The sequence below is a fragment of the Bos indicus x Bos taurus genome, chromosome 1 (assembly GCF_003369695.1).
Source record: "Bos indicus x Bos taurus breed Angus x Brahman F1 hybrid chromosome 1, Bos_hybrid_MaternalHap_v2.0, whole genome shotgun sequence".
NCBI lineage: Eukaryota > Metazoa > Chordata > Mammalia > Artiodactyla > Bovidae > Bos > Bos indicus x Bos taurus.
This window is the reverse complement of record NC_040076.1, coordinates 22,274,391-22,299,664: the sequence shown is the minus strand read 5'-3', so window position 1 is coordinate 22,299,664 and position 25,274 is coordinate 22,274,391. Positions and strand designations below refer to the sequence as shown.

At 40.5% G+C, this 25,274-nt stretch overlaps 1 protein-coding gene across 1 annotated transcript in view; it reads right to left on the bottom strand.

Moving 5' to 3' along the window:
- Positions 1-17,590, bottom strand: part of LOC113897529 (putative uncharacterized protein ENSP00000383407) — a 65,114-nt gene extending 47,524 nt beyond the window's left edge. Inside the window, exons 1-4 of the mRNA XM_027550282.1 lie at positions 17,474-17,590; positions 16,878-16,998; positions 15,140-15,213; positions 536-655 (exon numbers count right to left, since the gene is read on the bottom strand). Coding sequence (XP_027406083.1) covers positions 536-655; positions 15,140-15,213; positions 16,878-16,998; positions 17,474-17,590 — 432 coding nt within the window. The remainder of the gene's footprint in view (positions 1-535; positions 656-15,139; positions 15,214-16,877; positions 16,999-17,473) is intronic.
- Positions 17,591-25,274: the final 7,684 nt, after the last annotated feature.

Genomic DNA, 25,274 nt, shown 5'->3' with positions numbered 1-25,274 from the left:
GAATGAGTGCATCTGCAGGACTGGATTAATCTATTGTATCTTGCATTTACAGGGCTGTATAACTCAGAAAGCTGCCTCCATGGTGGGTTTAACCAAACCAACATTGAACTGAATCCATTACTCAAACAATAAAGGAGGAATTTTGATTACTCAGAATGTCCCAAAGCAAAACCAGTAAGCCCAATGCAGCATATTTTGCAAAATAAAAACTCTTGTGCTCAATAATGAAAAGAAGAAAATAGTTCCTCAAAAAGACTATCTACATCTCACACTTAGAAATTCAATATCAAACTGTTAAGTAATTAATCATTGTTATAGATAAATATATGCTGCTTTTGTAAATTACTTGCCTCGGCACACAGTTGGCTAAAGTTCTTTAATGAAAATGTTTCCTTATTTTTCTGACATAGACTTTCTTATGAAATCCTACAATGTATCCTAAAATATCACCACTTAGGGGGTTTAGGGTAGACCCTAGTTCCAGACAATAAAATAAAAATGAGGATATAAATGGTACATGTATTAAAAATCTTACCAGCGAAAAGCAGAAAAGATTCATTTTGGTCAGTTTCCGCTCCTTGTTGCAGTGCACTCTCTTGGCTTCACAGCTGTTTGGACAGTGCTCCCGGGAGATTACTCCAGAGTAAAATCCTTGCTGTAATCCCAGGGATTCACAGACCATTATCAAATGAAACAGGTCTTTGTTGAACAAACAATTTTCTAAATTAATGAGGAGCCCTGACTAATAAAAAGAGAGAATGAGACTAACCATGATCTTTGTAAACAGATTTCAATGGTGACAATAATATTCCTAAAATCTGGAAGAAAAATGCAGTGGAAACAACCATAGGCCTATTTGAGTTAAAAATATGAAGCATACCCTGGAAAAAATGGCATTCTCCAACGTGAAAGCAGCCCCTTCCCTTGAAAGAACTGGTTCAAAGCTCAGTACCAGGTGCGCCCCATCACCCATGTCTTCTTCCTCTTCCACTGATTAAAATAATGTTGGATCCCTTACTCTTTTTATGATGGTAAATTATGCATCATTTAAAGTTTCCCATTTTAACCATTTTTAAGTGTACAGTTTTGTGGCATTGGGTATACTCGTGTTATTGGGCAAACATCACAGCCATCCATCTCCAGAACATTTCCGTCTTATAAAACTGAAATTCTGTACCCATTAAACACTAACTCTCCTCCATTCCTCCCTCCCCCCAGCCCCTGGTAACCACCATTCTACTTTTTGTTTCTGTGAATTTCACTATTCTAGGTACCTCATTTCGGAGAGGGCAATGGCACCCCACTCCAGTACTCTTGCCTGGAAAATCCCATGGATGGAGGAGCCTGATGGGCTGCAGTCCATGGGGTCACTAAAAGTCGGACATGACTGAACGACTTCACTTTCACTTTTCACTTGCATGCATTGGAGAAGGAAATGGCAACCCACTCCAGTGTTCTTGCCTTGAGAATCTCAGGGACAGGGGAGCCTGGTGGGCTGCTGTCTATGGCGTTGCACAGAATCGGACATGACTGAAGCGACTTAGCAGCAGCAGCAGGTACCTCATTTAAGTGAAATCATGCACTATTTACCTTTTGTAATTAGCTTCTTTCACCTAGCATAATGCATGTATCAGAATTTTATTTTAGTGTAATTGAGAGTCCCTTGGACTGCAAGGAGATCCAACCGGTCCATCCTAAAGGATATCAGTCCTGGGTGTTCATTGAAAGGACTGATGCTGAAGCTGAAACCCCAATACTTTGGCCACCTCATTCGAAGAGTTGACTCATTGCAAAAGGCCCTGATGCTGAGAAGGACTGGGAGCAGGAGGAGAAGGGAATGATAGAGGATGAGATGGCTGGATGGCATCACCGACTCGATGGACATGAGTTTGAGTGAACTCCGGGAGTTGATGATGGACAGGGACGCCTGGCGTGCTGTGATTCATGGGGTTGCAAAGAGTCGGACACGACTGAGTGACTGAACTGAACTAAACTGAATGTTCATTGGATGAATGTACCACATTTTTTCAACAGAAATGGAGATGATTAATTCATTTATTTATTCATTCGTTCGTTTTTATCAGAGTATAGTTGATTTACAAGGGCTTCCTTGGTAGCTCAGTTGGTAAAGAATCTGCCTGCAGTGCAGGAGACCCGGGTTCAATCCCTGGGGTGGGAAGATCCCTTGGAGAAGGAAATGGCAAACCACTCAAGTATTCTTGCCTGGAAAATCCCATGGAAAGAGGAGCCTGGTATGCTACAGTTCATGGGTTGCAAAGAGTTGGGCACAACTGAGCAACTAACATTGCTGTCTTAGTTTCAGGTATGCAGAAGAGGAATCAGTTATACATATGCATATATCCACTTTTTTAGATTCTTTTCCCATATAGGCCACTACGGAGTATTAAGTAGAGTTCCCTGTGGTATATGGTACGTCTTTGTTAGTTATCTATTTTATGTATGTGTGTAAATGTCAATCCCATCTCCCAATTTATCCCTCCTCCCCCCCAAGATGTATGTATCACAATTTGTTTATTCATTTATGTTGATGGACACTTTGGTTACTTTTACTTTGTATCTATTGCAAACAATGCTGCTTTGAATATGAGCATACACGAATCTGTATGCATCCCTGATGTCAATTCTTTTGACTGTTTACCCAAAAGTAGAAATCTTGCAAAGTTAAATTTAGATCTTGCAAATGTGCTTTTATTTCAGCTGGCCTTGGACTTATTTTTCCTTTAAATTATATGTATTTCTGGTTCCCCACTAGAAATGGCATCTACAGTTGTCCCTTGTCCTTTAATTAGAAATACCTGGAGAGTTGCATGGTAAACTTCTACTTTGGAGTGTTATTATCTAAGAATACTTTGAGTTCCATGTAATAGACTGCAGGATAGACTGCTTACTCATGACTAAGAGCTGTTCTTCTCATATAAGTGTTGGTCTGTTGATTCACAATTGTTGGCACTAATGCAGAGCATTGCCTTTGACTGTGTGGATCACAATAAACTGGGCAAAATTCTTCAAGAGATGGGAATACCAGACCACCTGACCTGCCTCTTGAGAAACCTGTGTGCAGGTCAGGAAGCAACAGTTAGAACTGGACATGGAACCACAGACCGGTTCCAAATAGGAAAAGGAGTATGTCAAGGCTGTATATTGTCACCCTGCTTATTTAACTTATATGCAGAGTACATCATGAGAAATGCTGGGCTGGAAGAATCACAAGCTGGAATCAAGATTGCCGGGAGAAATATCAATAACCTCAGATATGCAGATGACACCACCCTTATGGCAGAAAGTGAAGAGGAACTAAAAAGCCTCTTGATGAAAGTGAAAGAGGAGAGTGAAAAAGTTGGCTTAAAGCTTGACATTCAGATCATGGCATCTGGTCCCATTACTTCGTGGCAAATAGATGAGGAAACAGTGGAAACAGTGGCTGACTTTATTTTTGGGGGATCCAAAATCACTGCAGATGATGATTGCAGCCATGAAATTAAAAGACATTTATTCCTTGGAAGGAAAGCTACGACCAACCTAAACAGCATATTAAAAAGCAGAGACGTTACTTTGTTAACAAAGGTCCATCTAGTCAAGGCTATGGTTTTTCCGGTAGGCATATATAGATGTGAGAGTTGGACTATAAAGAAAGCTGAGCGCTGAAGAATTGATGCTTTTGAACTGTAGTGTTGGAGAAGACTCTTGAGAGTCCCTTGGACTGCAAGGAGATCCAACCAGTCTATTCTAAAGGAGATCAGTCCTGGGTGTTCATTGGAAGGACTGATGTTGAAGCTGAAACTCCAATATTTTGGCCACTTCATGTGAAGAGTTGACTCATTAGAAAAGACCCTGATGCTGGGAAAGATTGAGGGCAGAAGGAGAAGGGGATGACAGAGGATGAGATGGTTGGATGGCATCACTGACTCAATGAACATGGGTTTGGGTGGACTCTGGGAGTTGGTGATGGACAGGGAGGCCTGGCATGCTGCGGTTCATGGGGTCGCAAAGAGTCGGACACGACTGAGCAACTGAACTGAACTGAATTGAACTGATGCAGAGAATCAGTGAGGTCAGAGTCATGGCCACAGGCCACAGTTCCCTTGCCCTTCCCATCAAGGTCTGAATCTGGATGCACAAGCTCAAAGCATGAAGCTCTCACACTTTTAGATGAAGGCATCAGACAGCATAGGCATGAATGTCAAGTAGCCCTCTGTGTTTGGCTGCTTTTTTATGATCCTCCCTAGAGCCTTGGCATCCCTGTAAGTTACACTATTTCTGCATGCTTTCTTAAGTTAGTACTTTTGGGGAGTATTATTTAAGGTATATTTTGAGAAGATATAATATTAAAATTTAATCAAAACCAGATGAAACTAGGACTTTGAGCCTCTTCTTTAAGGTCTCTTTTAGAAGCTATAACATTAATTCAAGTGCCAATATTTTTAAAATTTCATTATGAAATTTTCACACATCCTCAAAAGTAGAGTTCAATAATCCCTTCATATTTCCATCATCTATGTGCAAAAAACCATCAAGATGCCCTGTTTTATCCTTCTCATTTTTCTTTCCTGCCAAAGTGTTTTAAACCCCAGACACAATGTCATTTCACTCCTACATACCTTCACTTTGTATCTCTAAAATGTTTTTTGACATTTTCTTAGATAATCTAAGGGCTATTGCTACACCTAAAAATTATTCCACGATAACGTCAGATATTCCTTGTGTCACACCTGCCTTGGAAAGAGAGAGTCTCTTCTCCAATCTCTTGACTATGAGCTGAGGCTGGAACTTGATACATAGAACATGGCAGCGGCATCATTGTGCTAGATCTAAGCCTTGTCTTTAAGAGGCTGCCAACTCCCCCTGCCTTCTTCTTTGAACGCAGCTGTTTCATGCATGCAGAGACCTGCATGAAGCAACACTGAAGACTCCTGTGAAAGCCCCAACTGCTCTTCAAGCTAGCAGGCAGCACCAATACGCTAGCCCTGTGACCAAGGCCATCTGGGGAGTAAGGCCCAAGTCCCTGGCGATCCACATTAACTATGCCAGATGGAGCAGAGAGCTGTCCCTCAAGAGAGCTGACCGAGTTACAAAATTGTAAGGAAATAAATTACTGGGTTTTTTTAAGCCACGAAGTTCTGGGGTGGTTTGTCATGTGACAAGATAGCCAAAGCACTTTCCATAATTAAATTCCCCAATGATCTTTTTAAAAAAACAGTGATAATTTTCATTTGCTCCATTTGAGTCAAGATGCAAACAAGGACCACATGTCACATTCGGTTGTCATGTCTGGCAAGTTTCTTTAATCTCCCTACTAATTCCTCTGTTTGTCTGACTCTCTCTGTCTCTATCTTTTTCTATTTCTCTTTTTCTTCCTTGCTATTAACTTTTGCAAAAATTAGGTGCTGTAAAATATATCACATTCACATTTTCTTTTTGCTTTAAAATTTTTCTTTCTGTACTTTTCCCCTCAACTTGAAGTTCTCCTAACCTATATCTTTTAGAAGCAATCAAAACAATAAAATATACTTTTTTATTTTTTTTTGGAAAAAGGTCTCTGAGGTGTTCATGTTACATGAAGACACTACCCAAAAGTCATGGCTAATTCAAAGAGCAGAATAGGTCCTGATGGGGACAGCAAATCCTTCTATTGCCTCCCCTCACATTCTTCTTTTCTCAAATGCTGAAAAAAAAACTGTTTTTTATCTATTTCCTCTGAAGATAGAATTTCTATACTCTGTAAGTTGATAATTACTTTTCATTCCAACAGGTAGTTATCACGATAGTATGCAAAGGACATAAGTTTTGGAACCAAATAGACCTGAATTTGAATTCAGTAACTTGCTATTAAATCTTTGACAAGTCACTTAATTTCTCTGAATGTCAATTTCCACTTCTATTAAAAAAAAGTGATGAAAGGATCTTTCTTAAAATCTGTTTATTTAAATTGATGCATGTGTGATAAGTCACTTCAGTCGTGTCTGATTCTTTGCAACCCTGCAATGGCACCCCACTCCAGTACTCTTGCCTGGAAAATCTCATGGATGGAGGAGCCTGGTGGGCTGCAGTCCATGGGGTTACTAAGAGTTGGACACGACTGAGCGACTTCACTTTCACTTTTCACTTTCCTGCATTGGAGAAGGAAATGGCAACCCACTCCAGTGTTCTTGCCTGGAGAATCCCAGGGACGGGGGAGCCTGGTGGGCTGCCGTCTATGGGGTCGCACAGAGTTGGACACGACTGAAGCGACATAGCAGCAGCAGCAGCAGGACTGTAGTCAGCCAGTCTTCTCTGTCCACTGGATTCTCCAGGCAAGAATACTGCAGTGGGTTGTTATGCCCTCCTCCAAGGGATTTTCCCAACCCAGAACTCAAACCCACATCTTCTGTAGCTCCTGCATTGCAGGCAAATTCTTTACTGCTGAGCTACCAGGGAAGCACACATAAATTGATACCAATGTATGTAAAGTGAATTGCAAGAGGAATTCAGCAAATGCTATTGTGAATTAGTTTGGTCACCTCTTTGAATTGCAGTGTGTACCAAGAGCAGCCACTAAATTCCACTGTCAAACTAAAAGAGAAGGAAGAAGGGCTGTGTCATGGTCAAAACACATCACAGCAGAAGCCACAAGATCTGGATAATTTTATACCTAGCTTTAGAAATAAGGAGCTCCCTGACAAAGTCTCCCAAATTTAGAGGATTTTTTAGCTTCTTAATCTACAAACAAAACCTATAGACTAAGCCTTTCTCAACATTTTTCACATTAAAGAACACACACCAAAAAATGGGTGTTTCCTTAAGGTTCCATTGATCACTGCAAGTTCCAAGGAGGTGTTATATTAACATATATGTAACCATTCTTAATGTATCAGCAGCTCACTACAGAACAGTTGGGAAACTCTGGTCTGAAAGATATCTAAAACTCCTCTAGCTCATGACACTCATGGTGGATATTTCAGAGCAGTAAAAATGGTAAAGTTAGAATGAGGGAGAGGAAAAACCTTTCAAATTACATAGAGGTAAATCTAATACTTATATTCAAATTTACTGCATGAAACTATAGTACAGACAATTCTGAGACCCCACCTTATCCCCAGGTGGTACTTCCTTAAGTTAAATTGAAGTAATTATAAATTACCCACTCTTTTCATTGAAAAGGAATGTCTTAACTCAATAAATAATCATTTATTGTTTCAAGTCCATTTCTAACATTTCATAAACAAAGGACAGGAATAAAGTCATGGATTTTGAAGAAGCATAATTAGAGTAGTAGAACATAAAGTATGTATCATTTTGGAAATTATCTGTAGACAGGATTACCATCATATCTATTAATTTATTCACCCAGATAACATTGTTCTCCCATTTTTAAGTCATCAAAGGAAAAGGGAGGAAAAGAGAAAGGGAAAGGAAGAGGGAAAAAGAGGGAGTCAGAAAAGGGGGGGTGGGTACTCTTACAGTACGTATATTCTTATGACAGACAATAAGTATCTTAACTTTCATGGACTGATTTTGAAGGACAGCTATAGTGTTCATTGCTCAGGCATGTCCTACTATTTGCGACCTCATGGACTGTAGCCTGCCAGGTTCCTTTATCCATGGGATTCTCCAGGCAATAAATAATAGTAGAGTGGGTTGCCATTTCCTCCTCCAGGGGATCTTCCTAACCCAGGGATTGAACCCAGGTCTCTGGCATTAAAGGCAGTTTCTTTACCCTCTGAGTCACCAGGGAAGCCCAACCTTGGGGTCTAAGTAAAAGTACACAGTAAAGGTATGGATCAAAATTCCCTCAAAATCTATGATATGACAGACGAGGTTAGTAGTTCTAATTCCCCAGACAGTTACGGAATGGTCAAAGATGTTGAAAGTTGAAAGTGAAAGTCACTGTCCTGTCAGACTCTTTTCGAACCCATGGACTATAGTTGGAATTCTCCAGGCCACGATACTGGAATGGGTAGCCTTTCCCTTCTCCAGGAGATCTTCCCAACCCAGGGATCGAACCCAGGTCTCCCACATTGCAGGTGGACTCTTTACCAGTTGAGCCACAAGGGAAGCCCTTGTCTTTAACAGAATGGTCAAAGAGACCAGGAAAAGCTCACCAAAGAAGGGAAGTTCAGTCTACACACTTTGCCCATGGGCTATCAATAACTCACACACACACTGACACACCATAGAGTTAGTAAAATAAAGCAGAAAATGTGTATACTGAGAAAGCAGAGAGGCTAGAGCTCTGATTGTTCTTACCTTGTCCTGAAGATCCTGGACGAGCCCCCAAGATGATAGCCTATGGTGAACAATGTCGAATCCATGATCTCTGAAGAAAAACATTTAGCTATGGGATCAGGGACTAGGCTTGATCACTCAGAGCTTTTGTGTGGCAGAAGTTTTATTACAGTGAAAAAGGTTCAGAGAAAGCTTCTGACCTAGACATCAGAAGGGGGACGGAGAGTGCCCCCCTCACTAGTCTTATCCAGGCCTTATATACTTTAGCCAGACCCACTCCCACAACATATATCTTAAATTAACAAGATTAGAACAATAGAAATGTTTTACCAGACCCACACCCACAATATATGTCTTAAGATAACAAGATTAGTCAGGTGGTTCTTGTTAAGGAGAAACCTGTCCTCAAGTAAGTACATTGTTATATTGATTAAGACAAAAAATGTAGGAAAAAAAAGTTTGTCCTTTTCTCCTCCTTGAGAGTCCCAGCTAAGGGACAGCTAAGGAGCACCATATTTGTTAAATAAGAGTTTACAGGAATATGTTGGTTTTGAAATTATGAAATTTCTAGCTTTGTCTGATAAAGATTTTCAGTGTTTCCTGCAACCAAAGTAGAATTTTATAAAGAATAAACCTTTAGGAAGTTTAAGATATTCGTTTTAGAAAGTAGCTATTTGCAGATATGGTAGAGAAGAAAAATGTTGCTTAAAAGGTATTCCAGGGGTTCAGTTCAGTTCAGTTGCTCAGTCGTGTGCAACTCTTTGTGACTCCATGAACCGCAGCACACCAGGTCTCCCTGCTGCTGCTGCTGAGTCACTTCAGTCGTGTCCGACTCTGTGCGACCCCATAGACGGCAGCCCACCAGGCTCCCCTGTCCCTGGGATTCTCCAGGCAAGAACACTGGAGTGGGTTGCCATTTCCTTCTCCAATGCATGAAAGTGAAAAGTGAAAAGTGAAAGGGAAGTTGCTCAGTCATGTCCGACTCTTTGCGACCCCACAGACTGCAGCCCACAAGGCTCCTCCGTCCGTGGGATTTTCCAGGCAAGAGTACTGGAGTGGGGTGCCATCGCCTTCTCTGCCAGGCCTCCCTATCCATCACCAACTCCCGGAGTTCACCCAAGTCCATGTCCATTGAGTCGGTGATGCAATCCAACCATCTCATCCTCTGTCGACCCTTCTCCTCCTGCCCTCAATCTTTCCCAGCATCAGGGTCTTTTCAAATGAGTCAGCTCTTCTCATAAGGTGCCCAAAGTACTGAAGTTTCAGCTTCAGCGTCAGTCCTTCCAATGAATATTCAGGACTGATTTCCTTTAAGATGGACTGGTTGGATTTCCTTGCAGTCCAAGGGACTCTCAAGAGTCTTCTCCAACACCATAGTTCAAAAGCATCAATTCTTCAGTGTTCAGCTTTCTTTATAGTCCAACTCTCACATCCATACATGAACACTGGAAAAACCATAGCTTTGACTAGACAGATGGAACTTTGTTGACAAAGTAATGTCTCTGCTTTTCAATATGCTGTCTAGTTTGGTCATAACTTTCCTTCCAAGGAGTAAACATCTTTTAATTTCACGGCTGCAATCACCATCTGCAGTGATTTTGGAGCCCCCCAAAATAAAGTGAGCCACTGTTTCCCCATCTATTTGCTATGAAGTGATGGGACCAGATGGCATGGTCTTCGTTTTCTGAATGTTGAGCTTTAAGCCAACTTTTCACTCTCCTCTTTCACTTTCATCAAGAGGCTCTTTAGTTCTTCTTCACTTTCTGCCATAAGGGTGGTGTCATCTGCATATCTGAGGTTATTGATATTTCTCCCAGCAAACTTGATTCCAGCTTGTGCTTCTTCCAGTCCAGCATTTCTCATGATGTACTCTGCATATAAGTTAAATAACAGAGCGACAGTATACAGCCTTGACGTACTCCTTTTCCTATTTGGAAACAGTCTGTTGTCCCATGTCCAGTTCTAACTGTTGCTTCCTGACCTGCATACAGGTTTCTCAAGAGGCAGGTCAGATGGTCTGGTATTCCCATCTCTTTCAGAATTTTCCACAGTTTCTGGTGATCCACACAGTCAAAGGCTTTGGCATAGTCAAGAAAGCAGAAATAGATGTTTTTCTGGAATGCTCTTGCTTTTCCCATGATCCAGCCAATGTTGGCAATTTGATCTCTGGTTCTTCTGCCTTTTCTAAAACCAGCTTGAGCATTTGGAAGTTCATGGTTCACATATTGCTGAAGCCTGGCTTGGAGAATTTTGAGCATTATTTTACTAGCATGTGAGATGAGTGCAATTGTGTGGTATTTTGAGCATTCTTTGGCATTGCCTTTCTTTGGGATTGGAATGAAAACTGACCTATTTCAGTCCTGTGGCCACTGCTGAGTTTTCCAAATTTGCTGGCATATTGAGTGAAGCACTTTCACAGCATCATCTTTGAGGATTTGAAATAGCTCAACTGGAATTCCATCACCTCCACTAGCGTTGTTCGTAGTGATGCTTCCTAGGGCCCATTTGACTTCACATTCCAGGGGCAGAAAAATCCATATATGATATCTCTGTCCCTCAATTTCATCAGTAAAGCATATGGCATAGAATTGAATAATCTCAAGTCTCTTGCATCTTTTCCCAAACTCTTGTAGAAAACTGCAAGAAATGAAAGATAACTTTAAACTTTGTGAGCAAACTGGAATAAATTAGAGTTTTAAAATATCTGACAACACTAAAATGAATGGGGAAAATGTATTTAATTTAAAAGGATGCTCTATGAATACAAATAAAATTGTCAGTTTTTTTCCATTGATAATTTTTTTAAACAATTTAGTAGCAAAGTTATAGATTGGTAATAGCAAATATAACTAGTATTTTCTACCCAAGAGATTTCAAGAGAAGGTCTTGGTCACTAGCCCCAAATAGCTCTCCGTGTGAACTGCATGATGCTGATGACTCTGGAATATGGCCTTTTACCCAACTGAATTGAAATGCTTTTCCTTCATAAGATTTCATGACTCTAGGAAGTACTCATTGCTGTTTACTGTTAATCTCTTTGCTTTTGGTATGGTACAAATTTAGTATCAAGGAAAATATGTGCCACAAAAGGGCTGTCAGGGTGCTCGATGAATTCCTCCTTTTGCTTATGTAGGCTTTATGTCCCATTATCCAGAAAACCTCAGACTGTATCTGCGTTTATGCCAAGGCTTTGTTTAATGATGCTAAAACAGCGTGCATTTTCTTGGAGTTGGCCAAACCAAAAATACTGATATGCCTCCAGGCCACCAGGCAGGGCCTCAAGGGACTTGCGATCCCAGACCTGTCCCCTCCAGCTATATAGAGTGTCGGGTGTCATAAATATCAGCATTATCTGTGTGTGCCATAATGACACAAGGGTTGGGAGCTATGGTGGTGAGATGACAAGAGCAGATGCTTGAAGTACTTTATTAGCCTACAAGAAACGAGGCAAATTTTTCTACATGATTTCTTAATGATAAATTATTTGTTTCAGGAAATAACATCATGTACAACTTTAAAAAATTGAGCTATAATTTAGCTTCTTAATTTTAGCTGTTCTGGAATATGTGTTTTAAATGTGGTTTTAATGACATTGAACTTCTTTTCATGTTTCTTAGCCTTTTCAACACTGAGAAATGTTTATTCAAATCTTACCTCAAATTCTTAACTGAGGATGGTAATTCAAATACAAATATATAATTCAAATACAAAAAAATACAAAAAAAAAAAAAATGTAGGCCTTCCTAGGTGGCCTTCCTAGGTGGCCAGGTGGCTGGCCTTCCTAGGTCAGCTGGTGGTAAAGAATCCAGCTGCCAAGCAGGAGATGTGGATTCGATACCTGGGTCAGAAAGATCCCCTGGAGAAGGATAAGGCAACCCACTCCAGGATTCTTACCTGGGAAATCCCATGGACAGAGAAGCTGGTCCATCTATAGTCCATGAGGTTGGAAAGGAGTCGGACACAACTTAGCAACTAAACAACAACATATTAAGGGGTGTTTCCAAGTGGATATGTTTCTGGAATCCCATCTTATTCCATTGGTTGACCTTTGTGCCAATTTTGTGCTTTTTTAATTACTATAGCTTTAGAGCAAGTCTTGCTATCTGGTAGTGGATGTACTCCAGCTTTCCTCTTTGTCTCTGATGTCATCTTGGCTATCTTAAGTCCTTCCATCTATTTTTAAGAGCATGAGATTGAAAACCTGGAAAGAAGTTTAAGTTTCATCTTGGGCACTGTCTAGCTATGACCTTGTGAGAGACATTTAACCTCTCTCTCTGCTTCTTATTTGTAAAATAGGCAGGTCCTGAATTTGACAAACCCAAAACCTCTTCTTGCATTTGTGATTTTCTAGCCCAATTCACACAGAAAAGGAAGGCAATTGATGTTCATAAATAAAACACAGGAAACATCCCTTGGAAGGATCATTGCTTAAATGCAGCCAGTTTTTTCTTCCACAAATATTACTTCATGTTTAAAATAATGCATCTGGAAGTGGGTTTAGAGATCATGTTTAATACATTATCAAAGGATTTACAAATTCATAAAGTTTCTAATCTGATACTTTAACAACAACACAAAAGGCATGGGGGTTTGGGGGAAATAAAATTTGGATAATGTTGGAAAGATTGGATCACATATATTTCTCTGTTATTAGGGCAAGAATTGAAGTCTACAGAAACTGGCACCACAGTCTTACCCTGCAAGCCATCGTCTCCATTTCATCATGTCAGTGGCCCAACGTCACACTTCGTTTTGCTCTTAGGCATTTCCCCATGTAATTCTTCATACCTAAAACATTCTTTTGCCCTGTTTTCAACAGTTCATGTCTCTTAATTTCCTACAAGTCACTACCTGCTTGGCTTCGTTGCATAACCTTACTTCATGCGTTTCACCTTTTCACTTTGTTCTCTACCTGCACTGCCTCCCATACTTTGTACACAAATTATATGAAACATGTCATTCTCTACTGCTTCCGTGGCTCCTATGCCTCCTGCATTGGCAGGTGGTCCTCCACCCCTAGCACCACTTGGGAAGACGAGTGAGGGTGTTAGTCTCTTAGTTGTGTGAATCTTTGTGACCCTGTGGTCTGGAGCCTGCCAGGCTCCTCTGTCCATGGAATTCTCCAGGTAGGAATACTGGAATGGGTAGCCATTCCCTCCTCCAGGAGCTCTTCCCAACCCAGGGACTGAAACCAGATTTCCTGCATTGCAGGCAGATTCATCACCTTCTGAGCCACCAGAGGAGCCCAATTAGAGTCTAAGATACTTCTATTTTAAATTGTCAGCAGGATGGGGAGTGTTGCATTTAGTGTTGTACAGTTATACCCAGGTCTTTGGGAAGAACTCTTAGGTTGCATGTGCTTCTTCTGCACCAGTCATATGTGCATCTCACTTCACAAGATCTGGTGAGGCAGTTTGCAGCCAGTATCCTCTTATTTTATAAGTGAGGAAAGATTTATTACAATTAGGTAACATGCTCAGTGTGAGTGTCTGATTCTCTTCTTCCAAAAGCAGAGATCCTCGAGGATGGGAACAAATTGAATTAATGGTTATTTAACAAATAACCAGCCTATTTTTACAAATAAGGACAGAGAGAGGGAGGTTAAATGTCTTTCATAAGGTCATAGCTAGATAGTGTCCAAGATGAAGCTTAAACTTCTTTCCAGGTTCTCAATCTCATGCTCTTAAAAATAGACTGAAGGACCTAAGATGGGAACAAACCGAATTAGCTGACTATTGGGGTTGACTATTGGTTGTCCTAAGGGACACAGACTAGAAACAGGATGTTTTTCTTGCCAGAGACAAGAGACCCTGGGACTGGTGAGAGGATTAAGAGAAATCAATCAAATCTGGTCAAGGTCTAGGCTGAGAGATCCAAGAAGGATGCCAAATCCTGAGGAGCAGAGTTTGAAATAGAGCGGTTATATGAAACAAGAACTGGTTTGAAACACAGGGATGGGGCTGAAAGGACGAGGATGTGCAGCAACAGAAAGAGAGTGAGTGATTAGTAAGTATCTTCTGGGTGCATAAACTCATATGTAAGTGAATGCCTTATAAGGTATAAATGAGAGAGAGGCATCAAAAACTTATTTTGAGATTTAAAACCTGGACAATTGGTAAATCTTAGTATTTGTTGGACAGAACTAGAGAAGTCTAGAGAAAATGAAAACTTCAGTAGACAATCTGGAAACAGAGATTTTAGTTGTGGGACATCCAACCTAGAATGTCCAATAAGTAATGGAAAATGCATAGAGTTCAGAAGAAGAGATTAGAGTTGGCAGTTTAAGAAATGCTTTACATGCTTCACCTTATCCTCAAAAAACAAATGAACAAAAAACTCTAAGTACATTGGAAATTTAAAATAAAGAAATTTATTAAGCGAAATTATTTGTTCTAAGTGACACATCTAATAGGTGGATGGTCTAGAATCTGAACTCACATTTCTAATCATAAAGTTCAATAGTAATTCTATTATGTCATACTTCTCCTTTCTCCCCCACCCTCCCGTAAGAATGAGTGTGTGTGTGCATGCCAAGTCATTTCAGTTGTGTTAGACTCTTTGTGACCCTATGGGCTGTAGCCCGCCAGGCTCCTCTGTCCATGGGATTCTCCAGGTAATTCTGCCATGCCCTCCTGATCCAGGGATTGAATCTGCGTCTCTTATATCTCCTGCATTGGCTGGCGGTTCTTTACCACTGAGCCACCTGGGAAGCCCAAGAATGAGTACAGCATCCAAAATAGATAGAGGCTTTCAGATACCATGATTCTATTTGGGCCTCAAACATGATAAAGTCTTATGCTAATACACATGGCTCCAGGTAACAAAGAACTGAAATTTATCAAACACAGAAAATTGACCTCCCCCTTGGTTAAAGTTTTTTTTTTTTTTTTTTTAATTCATACTAAGAGTTACTCACTTGCTGCAAGTTGCCTGCTACTACGGACATAGCTGACCGCATCAGCTGTCTGCCAAAAATAAATGTGCTGGAGGCTGTAAGTGGATTAAAATGTTGTGCCACAGCATAAGGCCCAATAGAACCATCAAAAATTCCACCTCACCCAAAGATGTTCCTAAAAACTGAAAATCAGAGAAGAACATATTTAGAAAGCCTCGTGAGACAGAAGATCTAAAAGAAATGACACAATATACAAGCAAAGAAATCAAATATTTGAAAATTTGCAAAGTACCTGGAAGTGGAAGTTCAGAAAAAAATCTGACTACTGCTGATTTTCTAGAACACTCTGGGCATTCTTTTTTAAAGTAAACTAGAACAAACTATGTATTAGTTATCTATTGCAGTAGAATGGGCATCTTTATTTCTCCTGCCTTCCCTTAGCCAAAGGAAGTTACAACGCAAGCACAGATTCAGTGTGTGGGCAAGTAGATGCCTCCTTTTAATGGAAGCAGCTGAGAAATCACATGGCAATGGATGTAGATGCCAAGTGGCAAGAACAATTACAACCATGTTGCAATTGGTCTGCCACAACTGGTAACAAGCTGTTTGAGTTTAGGTAGTTCACTTTGCCTCTCTTGGCCTCAGGTTTCCTATCTCTAAGAGTCAGGACCAGAAGTTCCCTGCGATTTCTTACAGTTCTCTATTTCTAATGCAATGACTTCCAAAACTGCCTTTATGGCAAATCAGAGGATTTTTAGTTAACTTGAAGAAAAGTAATTTAAAAACAAAGTGGCCTGTATGTGTTTGGTGAAAGTCATTTACTAAAGTGCAAAACTATGTAGAATATAAAAGCAAAAGAGAATGTCATATAATTAAACAACATTACAGAAGTGCAAGCTGGATATGACTAAAAATTACCATCTTAGCCATTGGACAAGACTAATATAAGTCATCCAGAGTGGTTCCAAATACTTTTTGTTAGAAATTGAACTGTCTACTTTGTGTCCTAAATGACTCATCTCAGCACTGTTTCATCATCAATATGCTGCTTTATAGATTTGTCTCCATCAATAGTTCAGGAGGTGAAAGTGTTGGATGTTAGACTTACTTAGATTGACTGTTAACATGATTTAGATTAAGTGGTTAATTGTTTTGTCTTCTATCTTACTTGGACCACTGGGATTTAACCAAGTTTAGGAAACCCAAACTTTAGCCAAGCAGATACTAAGAGAAAGAAGTCAGTCAGTCAAGGGCACTCTGGTTTAGTTTGTAGGAAAGTAGCAATGGCACCCCACTCCAGTACTCCTGCCTGGAAAATCCCATGGAGGAGGAGCCTGGTAGGTTGCATCCATGGGGTCGTGAAGAGTCGGACACGACTGAGCGACTTAGCAGCAGCAGCAGCAGCAGCTAAAAACCCCAACTTTAAGAGGAGACAAAATGCTCTCTTTTCACAGACTGATGAGGAAACAATGACTAAAATAGAAAGTATTACTGTCTAGAAACAAAAACAAATCTTCTTTGAATGCTAACAAAAAGATTTTAGTATTTTCCATTGCTGTAATATGCAAAATATCTGTACGCTTTGTTTTTCTACAGAATACACAGTTAAAATGTCAAACGACTGGAATCTGGAGATGACTTTAATTAGATCTGGCCTGTTTTAAATTAAAGCAGGCTAAAGAAGTTAACCTTAACCACCCCTATCAGCAAGAAACGATATGTCTGAATTTAGCGCTAATTGCAGTTTATGAAACTCTACCATCAGGCAAGAATGAGGACATGCTCAGAGCTGAATAGAGCTGTTGCTGTAAGGAAACCATTTCCTGGATATCTGCATGTTCATCGTCTTGGCTCTCAGGCCCCCAGACAGCCGTCTTGGACTTTAGGAAATTCGACACCAAAAAAGAAGATCTGAAAAACTAAAACCCACTAAGTCTGTACATGGCAGACAGAGGTCATGCAGAGCTATATTTAGGATATATATTGAGAGCTCTTTTCTTTTTCTTTTGGTAGGAAGGAGTGGATGTTAAAAGTGCTCACGTACACACTTCGAATTTAGAGAACTTAGCAAGTTGACGTAGAGTAGCAACCTACACTATTAAAACTTAGAGTGTTCATCTACTTGTTTACTGCTAGGGTGATGAGTAGTACTAATCCACACACATGGTGCAGTCTTTATACTTCCAAAATACAGAAATTTAGATGATGTTAGCAAGGGAAAAAAATGCATTTTAGAAAAAAATAAACTCATTTTCTTTTCATTCTTCTCTCCATTGCTTCTGAAAATGTTTGAAAATCACTAGCACCATAAACGTTACAGTTCCATTTGCCAAATTGACTCTTTTCTTCCCTCACTCTCAATCCTTGGTTATATTCACCTTCTGTTTCTGTAGCACACAGATGAAGACACAGCGTTGCATTGGCAACAAGCACTGTGACTTTCTTCATGAGCATGAGCTTTCGGGAATCCATCATAACAATTAAAAGAGGAGATTTCACAACTGACATCCGTCTTAGAACAGCTTCCTGACTTCCTTCATCCCCTGAGGTGTCTGGCATGTAAACAATTTCTCTTTAACTTGGCAATGTGAGGTTAATCTCCTTCTATGTTCTTGATTCACCCTCTCCGCACCATCTCTTCCAGAGCAAAGACCTTACACTGCTAACTGATACACTTTCAGCCCTCTCACCTGTGTTTGTTCTATCATTGCAGTCCATGCATCAGGGTAAGCCGCCCCTGCCTTTAAAAACAGAGGAATGAATACAGAAGATTTGCTATATATATCTGTATACCATGGATTATTACTCAGCCATAGAAGGAATGAAAGTGTGCCATTTGCAGAGACAAGGATGGACCTTGAGATGGTCAGACAGAGTGAAGTCAGAAAGAGAAAAGGAAATATCATATATTAAAGCATATGTGTGGAATCTAGAAAAATGGTACAGATGAACCCATTTGCAAGGCAGAAATAGAGACACAGACATAAAGAGCAAATACCAAGGGAAGAAAGGGGGGGTGGGATAAATTGGGAGACTGAGATTGGCATATACACACTGCTATGTATACAATAGATTACTAATGAGAACCTCCTGTATAGCACAGGGAACTCCACTTAATGCTCTGTGGTGGCCTAAATAGGAAAGAAATCAAAAAAAGAGGGCATATATGTAAATCTATAGCTGATTCACTTTATTGTATAGCAAAAACTAGCACAACATTATAAAGCAACTATATTCCAATAAAAATTTTAAAACTACCCTCTCTGACCTTAAACCGCTTCTCATTAACCACCACTCTCTTTTCCTTATTTTTATAGCCGAATTCTTCTGAAATTGGTTTATAATCACTTGGTCAGCTCCACTGTTCTTTAATCTGCTACAAACAGAATTCTTTCATCATCATCCTATGAACAGGGATTTGTGGAAGATCATTAATGATTCAAATTCCCAATCCAGTGGAACCACCGCAATGCCATCTCTGCATAGCTCCTGGCACAGTTGGTTGCTTCTTCCCTCCTAGAATGGACAACCCTTTCTCCTAGCCTTCTGCTATTCCTCTGACCAATCCCTATCAGTCTCCTCCAAGGCCTTGATTCTACTCTCTCCCCATCTACTGCTGTAACACCTGCCCAGTGTCTCCACATTGGTCTCCACCCTCCAACTCTCGGGTGCCCTAATTCTGCCTTTACAATCTTTCCTTAGACTCTAGCAATCTTCTCATCAAGAGTCTTGTTGCCCCTACTTTCTTCCAATTCTACCTCCTGTGATCCCTGGCTGTGAGTGTGATATCTCAACATTACTTTTATCTAAAACCTTTGGACTCCTTCCTAGCACTTCTTATCATCATGTGCCTTGGCTGGAAATTCCCCAGCAGCAGAGCCTGACATAAGGGTTCACATGATGATAGCTGATTTGGGAATACACGGAATACCAGTAAGAGAGTGGGAACTCAAGCAGAGACAGGAAGGCAGGGGGAATGGAGTTTAATCCTGTTGGAATACATGGGGCAATGCAGCAAAACTCATGTCTCAGAGCTACCCCACTGGAGGGTGAGGTTTGTGGGGGTGGGTGCACATCACCTCCAGTCAGTCTGCTCCTTGAAGAGACCCTCACTTTCCTTGGCACTTCTAGTCCGCTAGAGTGAGCAGAATGACCCTCTACAGATGCACCCAAGCCTCAGTCACAGCTCAAAATCTGCATTAGAGCACAATGAACTGATTGAGGTACAAAGGATGTGGTGAGGCTCTGACGGCACCTGCTACAAGTGACTTACAGATGTCTTAAACTTCCTTCATAGCGCATCTTCTTCCCTTACTGCCTGTGGCACCCTACCTCACCTGCTTCTTGCACACAGTGCTTGTACTCTCAGGGAGTACAAAATTGAGAGAGAGAGAGAGACCAGACCACCTGACCTGCCTCTTGAGAAATCCGTATGCAAGTCAGGAAGCAACAGTTAGAACTGGACATGGAACAACAGACTGGTTCCAAATAGGAAAAGGAGTACGTCAAGGCTGTATATTGTCACCCTGCTTATTTAACTTATATGCAGAGTACATCATGAGAAATGCTGGACTGGAAGAAACACAAGCTGGAATCAAGATTGCCAGGAGAAACATCAATAACCTCAGATATGCAGATGACACCACCCTTATGGCAGAAAGTGAAGAGGAACTCAAAAGCCTCTTGATGAAAGTGAAAGTGGAGAGTGAAAAAGTTGGCTTAAACCTCAACATTCAGAAAATGAAGATCATGGCATCTAGTCCTATCACTCCCTGGCAAATAGATGGGGAAACAGTGTAAGACTTTATTTTGGGGGGCTCAAAAATCACTGCAGATGGTGACTGCAGCCATGAAATTAAAAGATGCTTGCTCCTTTGGTATGACCAACCTAGACAGCATATTAAAAAGCAGAGACCTCATTTTGCCAACAAAGTTCATCTAGTCAGGGCTATGGATTTTCCAGTGGTCATGTATGGATGTGAGAGTTGGACTGTGAAGAAGGCTGAGCGCCAAAGAATTGATGCTTCTGAACTGTGGTGTTGTAGAACACTCTTGAGAGTCCCTTGGACTGCAAGGAGATCTGTCCAGTCCATTATAGAGGAGATCAGTCCTGAATATTCATTGGATGGAATGATGCTGAAGCTGAAACTCCAATATTTTGGCCACCTGATGTGAAGAGCTGACTCATTGGAAAAGACTCTGATGCTGGGAGGGATTGGGGGCAGGAGGAGAAGGGGACGACAGAGGATGAGATGGTTGGATGGCATCACTGACTCAATGGACATGAGTTTGAGTAAACTCCAGGAGTTGGTGATGGACAGGGAGGCCTGGCATGCTACAGTCCATGGGATCACACAGAGCTGGACATGACTGAGCAACTGAACTGACTAACAGAGAGAGAGAGACAGAGGAAAGATTAGAGGTAGGGAGGGAGGGAAATAAGGAGGGAAGGCAGAAAAAGTTTTCTTAATAAAATATTATTCTCAGGCTTTAGAACCAGATACGGTAACTTGTTCTTGTTCTCAGAGTTGGGCACTGAGCTACAAATTAGTGGCAAATTTGAATTTGGTTATTTTCTCATACTACTTGCACTTACTTACTATATAATCCAGCTCCTGGTTATCAACATTAAAAAAAAAACTATATGTTTTAAGTTAGAAATAAATAAATGATTGATTTTGTTGCCTTAGGAAACCAAGAACTACTAAGTCCATCACCACATGTATCTCAGAGCATTCTTTATACCTTTTGGGATAAATTTTGTTGCTAGAAAATGAACCATCAATGGTTTCTGTGTAGTGAGGCATTGTAATGAATATCTTCAGAACAAAGCCAAGAACCTTAGTATAGAGGGAAAGGCCCCTCATGACCCAGTCCTGATGTCCTCTGCTCTCCCAATGTCCCCAGCTCTCCTGCACACTTCATGCCCTGCCACGCCATCTTCTTTTGGGTTTCCTTAATGCACCATCTCTCCTGTCTTTGCATGTGCTGCTTTTCCTTTCAGGGTACCCTGCTCTTTCATCACTCATAACTTCAGCTTCCTTTTGAAAACTTATTTACAGGTCACTTTTTCTCTGAAGTCTTCTCTGTCTCACTTTGATAGTATTTTATGATTATCTTCCTTGTAGGTTGCCATGGTTCCTAAGCAAATCTCTATCATAGCGTTGATCAAATAAGATCATAGGTGTCTGTTTACACATCTGTCCCTCTGTAAAGGGTGAGCCTCCAGAGAACAGAAGTTGTCTTTTATTAACATTTGTGTTGGTAACCTCTATGCCCAACAGTGTATGGTGTGAGTAGGTGTTCAGTCAAAATTCCCTGAGTGAAAGAACATAAAGTCAGCTGAGTAAGAAGATGGAGAATTCAGGGAAGTAGAAAGCTTCCCGGTCATGTTTCAACCAAGGGAAACTGTCCCTCAGGCAAGAAGTAATTAAGAGCATGCATTTGGCAGAGCTTGACGCTGAGTGAACCCCTTTAGAAACATAAAAGATAGAACTTCTACTTAAAGTACACTCTGAACAATTATATAAGCAAAGGCAGAGAATTGTCTACTTGTAGCAAAAGGAACTTGAAGTATGGAAGAAACCTCCCAGGGCAAAATCTCCTGTTACCTAAGAAGTTTGGCAGAATTTGAGCAGTAGAAAAATGTAACCACTGAAATCAACCCTGAGCAGAATTCTTTTCTTCTAATTAACTAAATAAATCTACTCACAAGGCAAGATTGGAAATTAATATTATACATACCTATCATTCAGTTTATTGCAAAAATTATGCTGAATTTTATTATATGTTAAGTTTTAGTTCCCAGTCCATTGTTATTCTTAATGAATCATTTTGTTGTTTTATAAAATATCCTGTTTAAAGAAAACCTAACCTCACAGTCAAGATTGGAGGCACCAGAGTGAAATAAACCAGGTAAGAAGGAAATGATTATTAGTGATTATTATTCTGTAGTGATTATTTCTGTAATGAAATTTATCCCCACAACATGTTAAACTTTTACTCTTAGCCCATGTAAAAGGGATTTTCATTTTTTTTTAATTTATTTATTTCTTTATTTTTTGGAGGCTAATTACAATATTGTATTGGGTTTGCCATACATTGACATGAATCCACCATGGGAAAAGAGGCCAAGTGCAATGATTTAATAACAAAGAGAATAGCCAGCATCCTTAAGTTGCCAGTGGAACATGGTTCTGCTGAGCTGGGGAGAATTTTGATAGTTCTAAATAGATCATGGAAAACGTTCCTCGTGAGTTACTATTCCTATGAGACGTGTGATAGGAAGATGTGGGAAAGAGGATGTTTAAGAAATGTTGCAACTCTTATTGCAAGATTCAGCACGCCCTTGCCCACTGGTGTGCCTGTGAGGGAATGATGTGAAGGTTTTAAAGGCCTTGTGAACATTCCCAGTGCCAGAATAAAGGCTTTTCAAAAGAACGCCTCAACAGTTGGATGTTTTTTAGGTTAACACACCATTTTAGATGTTCTATTGCGCTATGATAATATCTGTTTGCTGCACCAAATTTTGGGCTTCCCTGGTGGTTCAGATGGTAAAGAATCCACCTGCAATGCAGGAGATCTGGGTTCAATCCCTGGGTTGGGAATATCCCCTGGAGGAGGGAATGGCTACCCACTCCAGTAGTCTTGCCTGGAGAATCCCATGAACAGAGGAGCCTGGCGGGCTACAGTCCATGGGCTGTAAGAGTCAGACACGGCTGACACGGGCAGAGTCAGACATGCCTGAGAGACTAAGCACACACACCAAATTTATGCTGTCTTTAACAAACAATATTGTGTGTTCCCACCGCCCCCCCCCACCCATGTCTTATTCTCTGACCTTCCATGTAGGCTCTCAGAACAAAGATTGACAGCACAGGCTGTGCACCCAGACTGCAGCCTGGCTTGCTGTCTGGGTGACCATGGGAGACAGGTTATGTTACTTCGATTCCTTATGTGTATAATAGGATGGTAATAGTTCCTTGCAGGCTTATTATAAGGATGAAGAGTTACTATGAAGTTACTATGAAGAGTTACTCCAATCAGTTCCTAGAACATCATGAGCCCTGAATGTGCTTGTTCGAGAAGGTAACATAAGGCAGTGAATAAGCCACATCTTCACAGTGCATAAAGAAACCTTATGGAATACCCACCCTGTGACTTAAACACGTCTGCTCATACCCTGGGTAATAATGATACAGTGAGGACAGTTATCATTACTATTTCCACCCCTAAAATGAGGAAAATCAATCACAGAGAAACCAGACGATGTGTTACCATCTCACACACCAAGACACAGATAGAACTGGGCACCCTCAAACGGATGCTCTGACTCCTCACAGGCTCTAAGGGGCCCTGCTGAGATCCCTGCTCCAACATCCATGAGTGACTCATACAAGACTCCTCCTTCTGTGGCCTCCCTTCCTGCAAAATGAAGACTTCAGTTCCCTTCTTGAAATGTGATGCATGGAGAACTTGATGAATCATAGAAAGAGGGCCAGGCAGACTATTAGAGCTCTTAAAACTCTACCATTTATTTTTAAGATAAAGAAACGCAAAGAGTTAAGGAACTTGCTTTGCCCCCTGGTTCTGCCAAAACATCCTAGAGTGGCTTAGACCAATAAGTTTTCCAAATGTTCTGATTGTAACAGCTAAAACATTTTAAGAACATGTTACATAAATTATTTAGATTATTTCAATTGATAAGAAAATTTGTTTCTGTTTAAAGTAGCTGAAAGTAAGCTATTTAAAAACTCAGTCCTTAAATTTTGAAACTCTATAGGAGCACATAACTCTGTTCACTTTCTTTGGTGTCATAATTTGCTTTCGGAAATTCTTGAAGTGATTTGGTTTATTGACTCTTTTATTTTAATATCTAATATGGCACATAACACTTGATGAATATTTTTCCTTACTAAGATCCCTGGAGAAGGGAAAGGCTACCCAGTCCAGTATTCTGGCCTGGAGAACAGTCCATGGACTGTATAGTCCATGGGGTCGCAATAAGTCAGACATGGCTGAGCGACTTTCACTTCACTTTTATGTATATATGGCCCTTAAACTTTGCTGAGCATGAGAATCATTTAGGATGTCTTGTTAAGAAGGTGGATTCCCTGAGTATCGTCCCCAGAGGAGGCTGCCCCACTGGCCTGTGGGCCATTTTTAATAAGCTCCTCCTGAGTCTGAGGGAAGCAGCTTTACATAATATTCAAATTAGAAATACAAATAATAGCCTGGATCAATTTGCCATTTTTCTTCATTATTTTATCCAAACTTTCCATCCCCAGGAATACTTCCCAAGGCTCTCCTACAAGCAGTCTCACTCACATGACACAGAGATCTCAGTAGTGCTTTCTTTTCCTGGCTGGAAATGCAATAAAACTTCAGAGCGGTATTCTCTTCATGCCTCAACTCTCTCAACTATTCATTATTTTTTCATTTTTTATTTTGCTATTGAGACTTTTGATTGAGAGAGAGTTGTTTAGAAAAGTGTTGAAGGGAAAAACTTGACATTTTCAGCACAATGGAAAACGTGAGTCCTCCTGAAACCAGGATGCAGTCAATATATCCTCAACTCTGTCTTTTTGCCAGTTTCCAAGTATTTTAAATTAGTACAATGATCTCAGAGTCAGGCTCACACCCTGAGAGACTGAGTGATAGAAGAGCAATTAAATGACTAATACGAGTCCTGGAGGGCAGGCATCCACAAGAAAGGTTGTCTGGGGTCAGTTTGAGACATCCTGAAAAGAAGTGAATATTGCACATAAACACAAGTACATGTTTAGACCGAAATTCTTCAGATTTAAAGGTCTATGTGAACTTCACGCACTGTTCTCAGAGCTCTTTTACTACTTGGTCTGGCTCTCACGGCAAGTAACAAGATCATGGCTAGGACTTAAGTGAGGCTTATGTAGAAGATGACATCTACATGATGCCTTTTCTCTCTTTCTTTATTTTTGGTTTGGAAATATTTGTTAAAAAATGTGGTTTTGGTTTAATTGTCATCAGTAAGTAACTAAGAGACTGGAGACATAATATCGTATTATAAATTAGACAACATAATGTAATAGAAAAGTGATATTTCTGGAAACTTACACGGTAAATACAATAATAGACACAGCTGCTGCTGATGAGTATGTGAATAAGTAAGACTCTA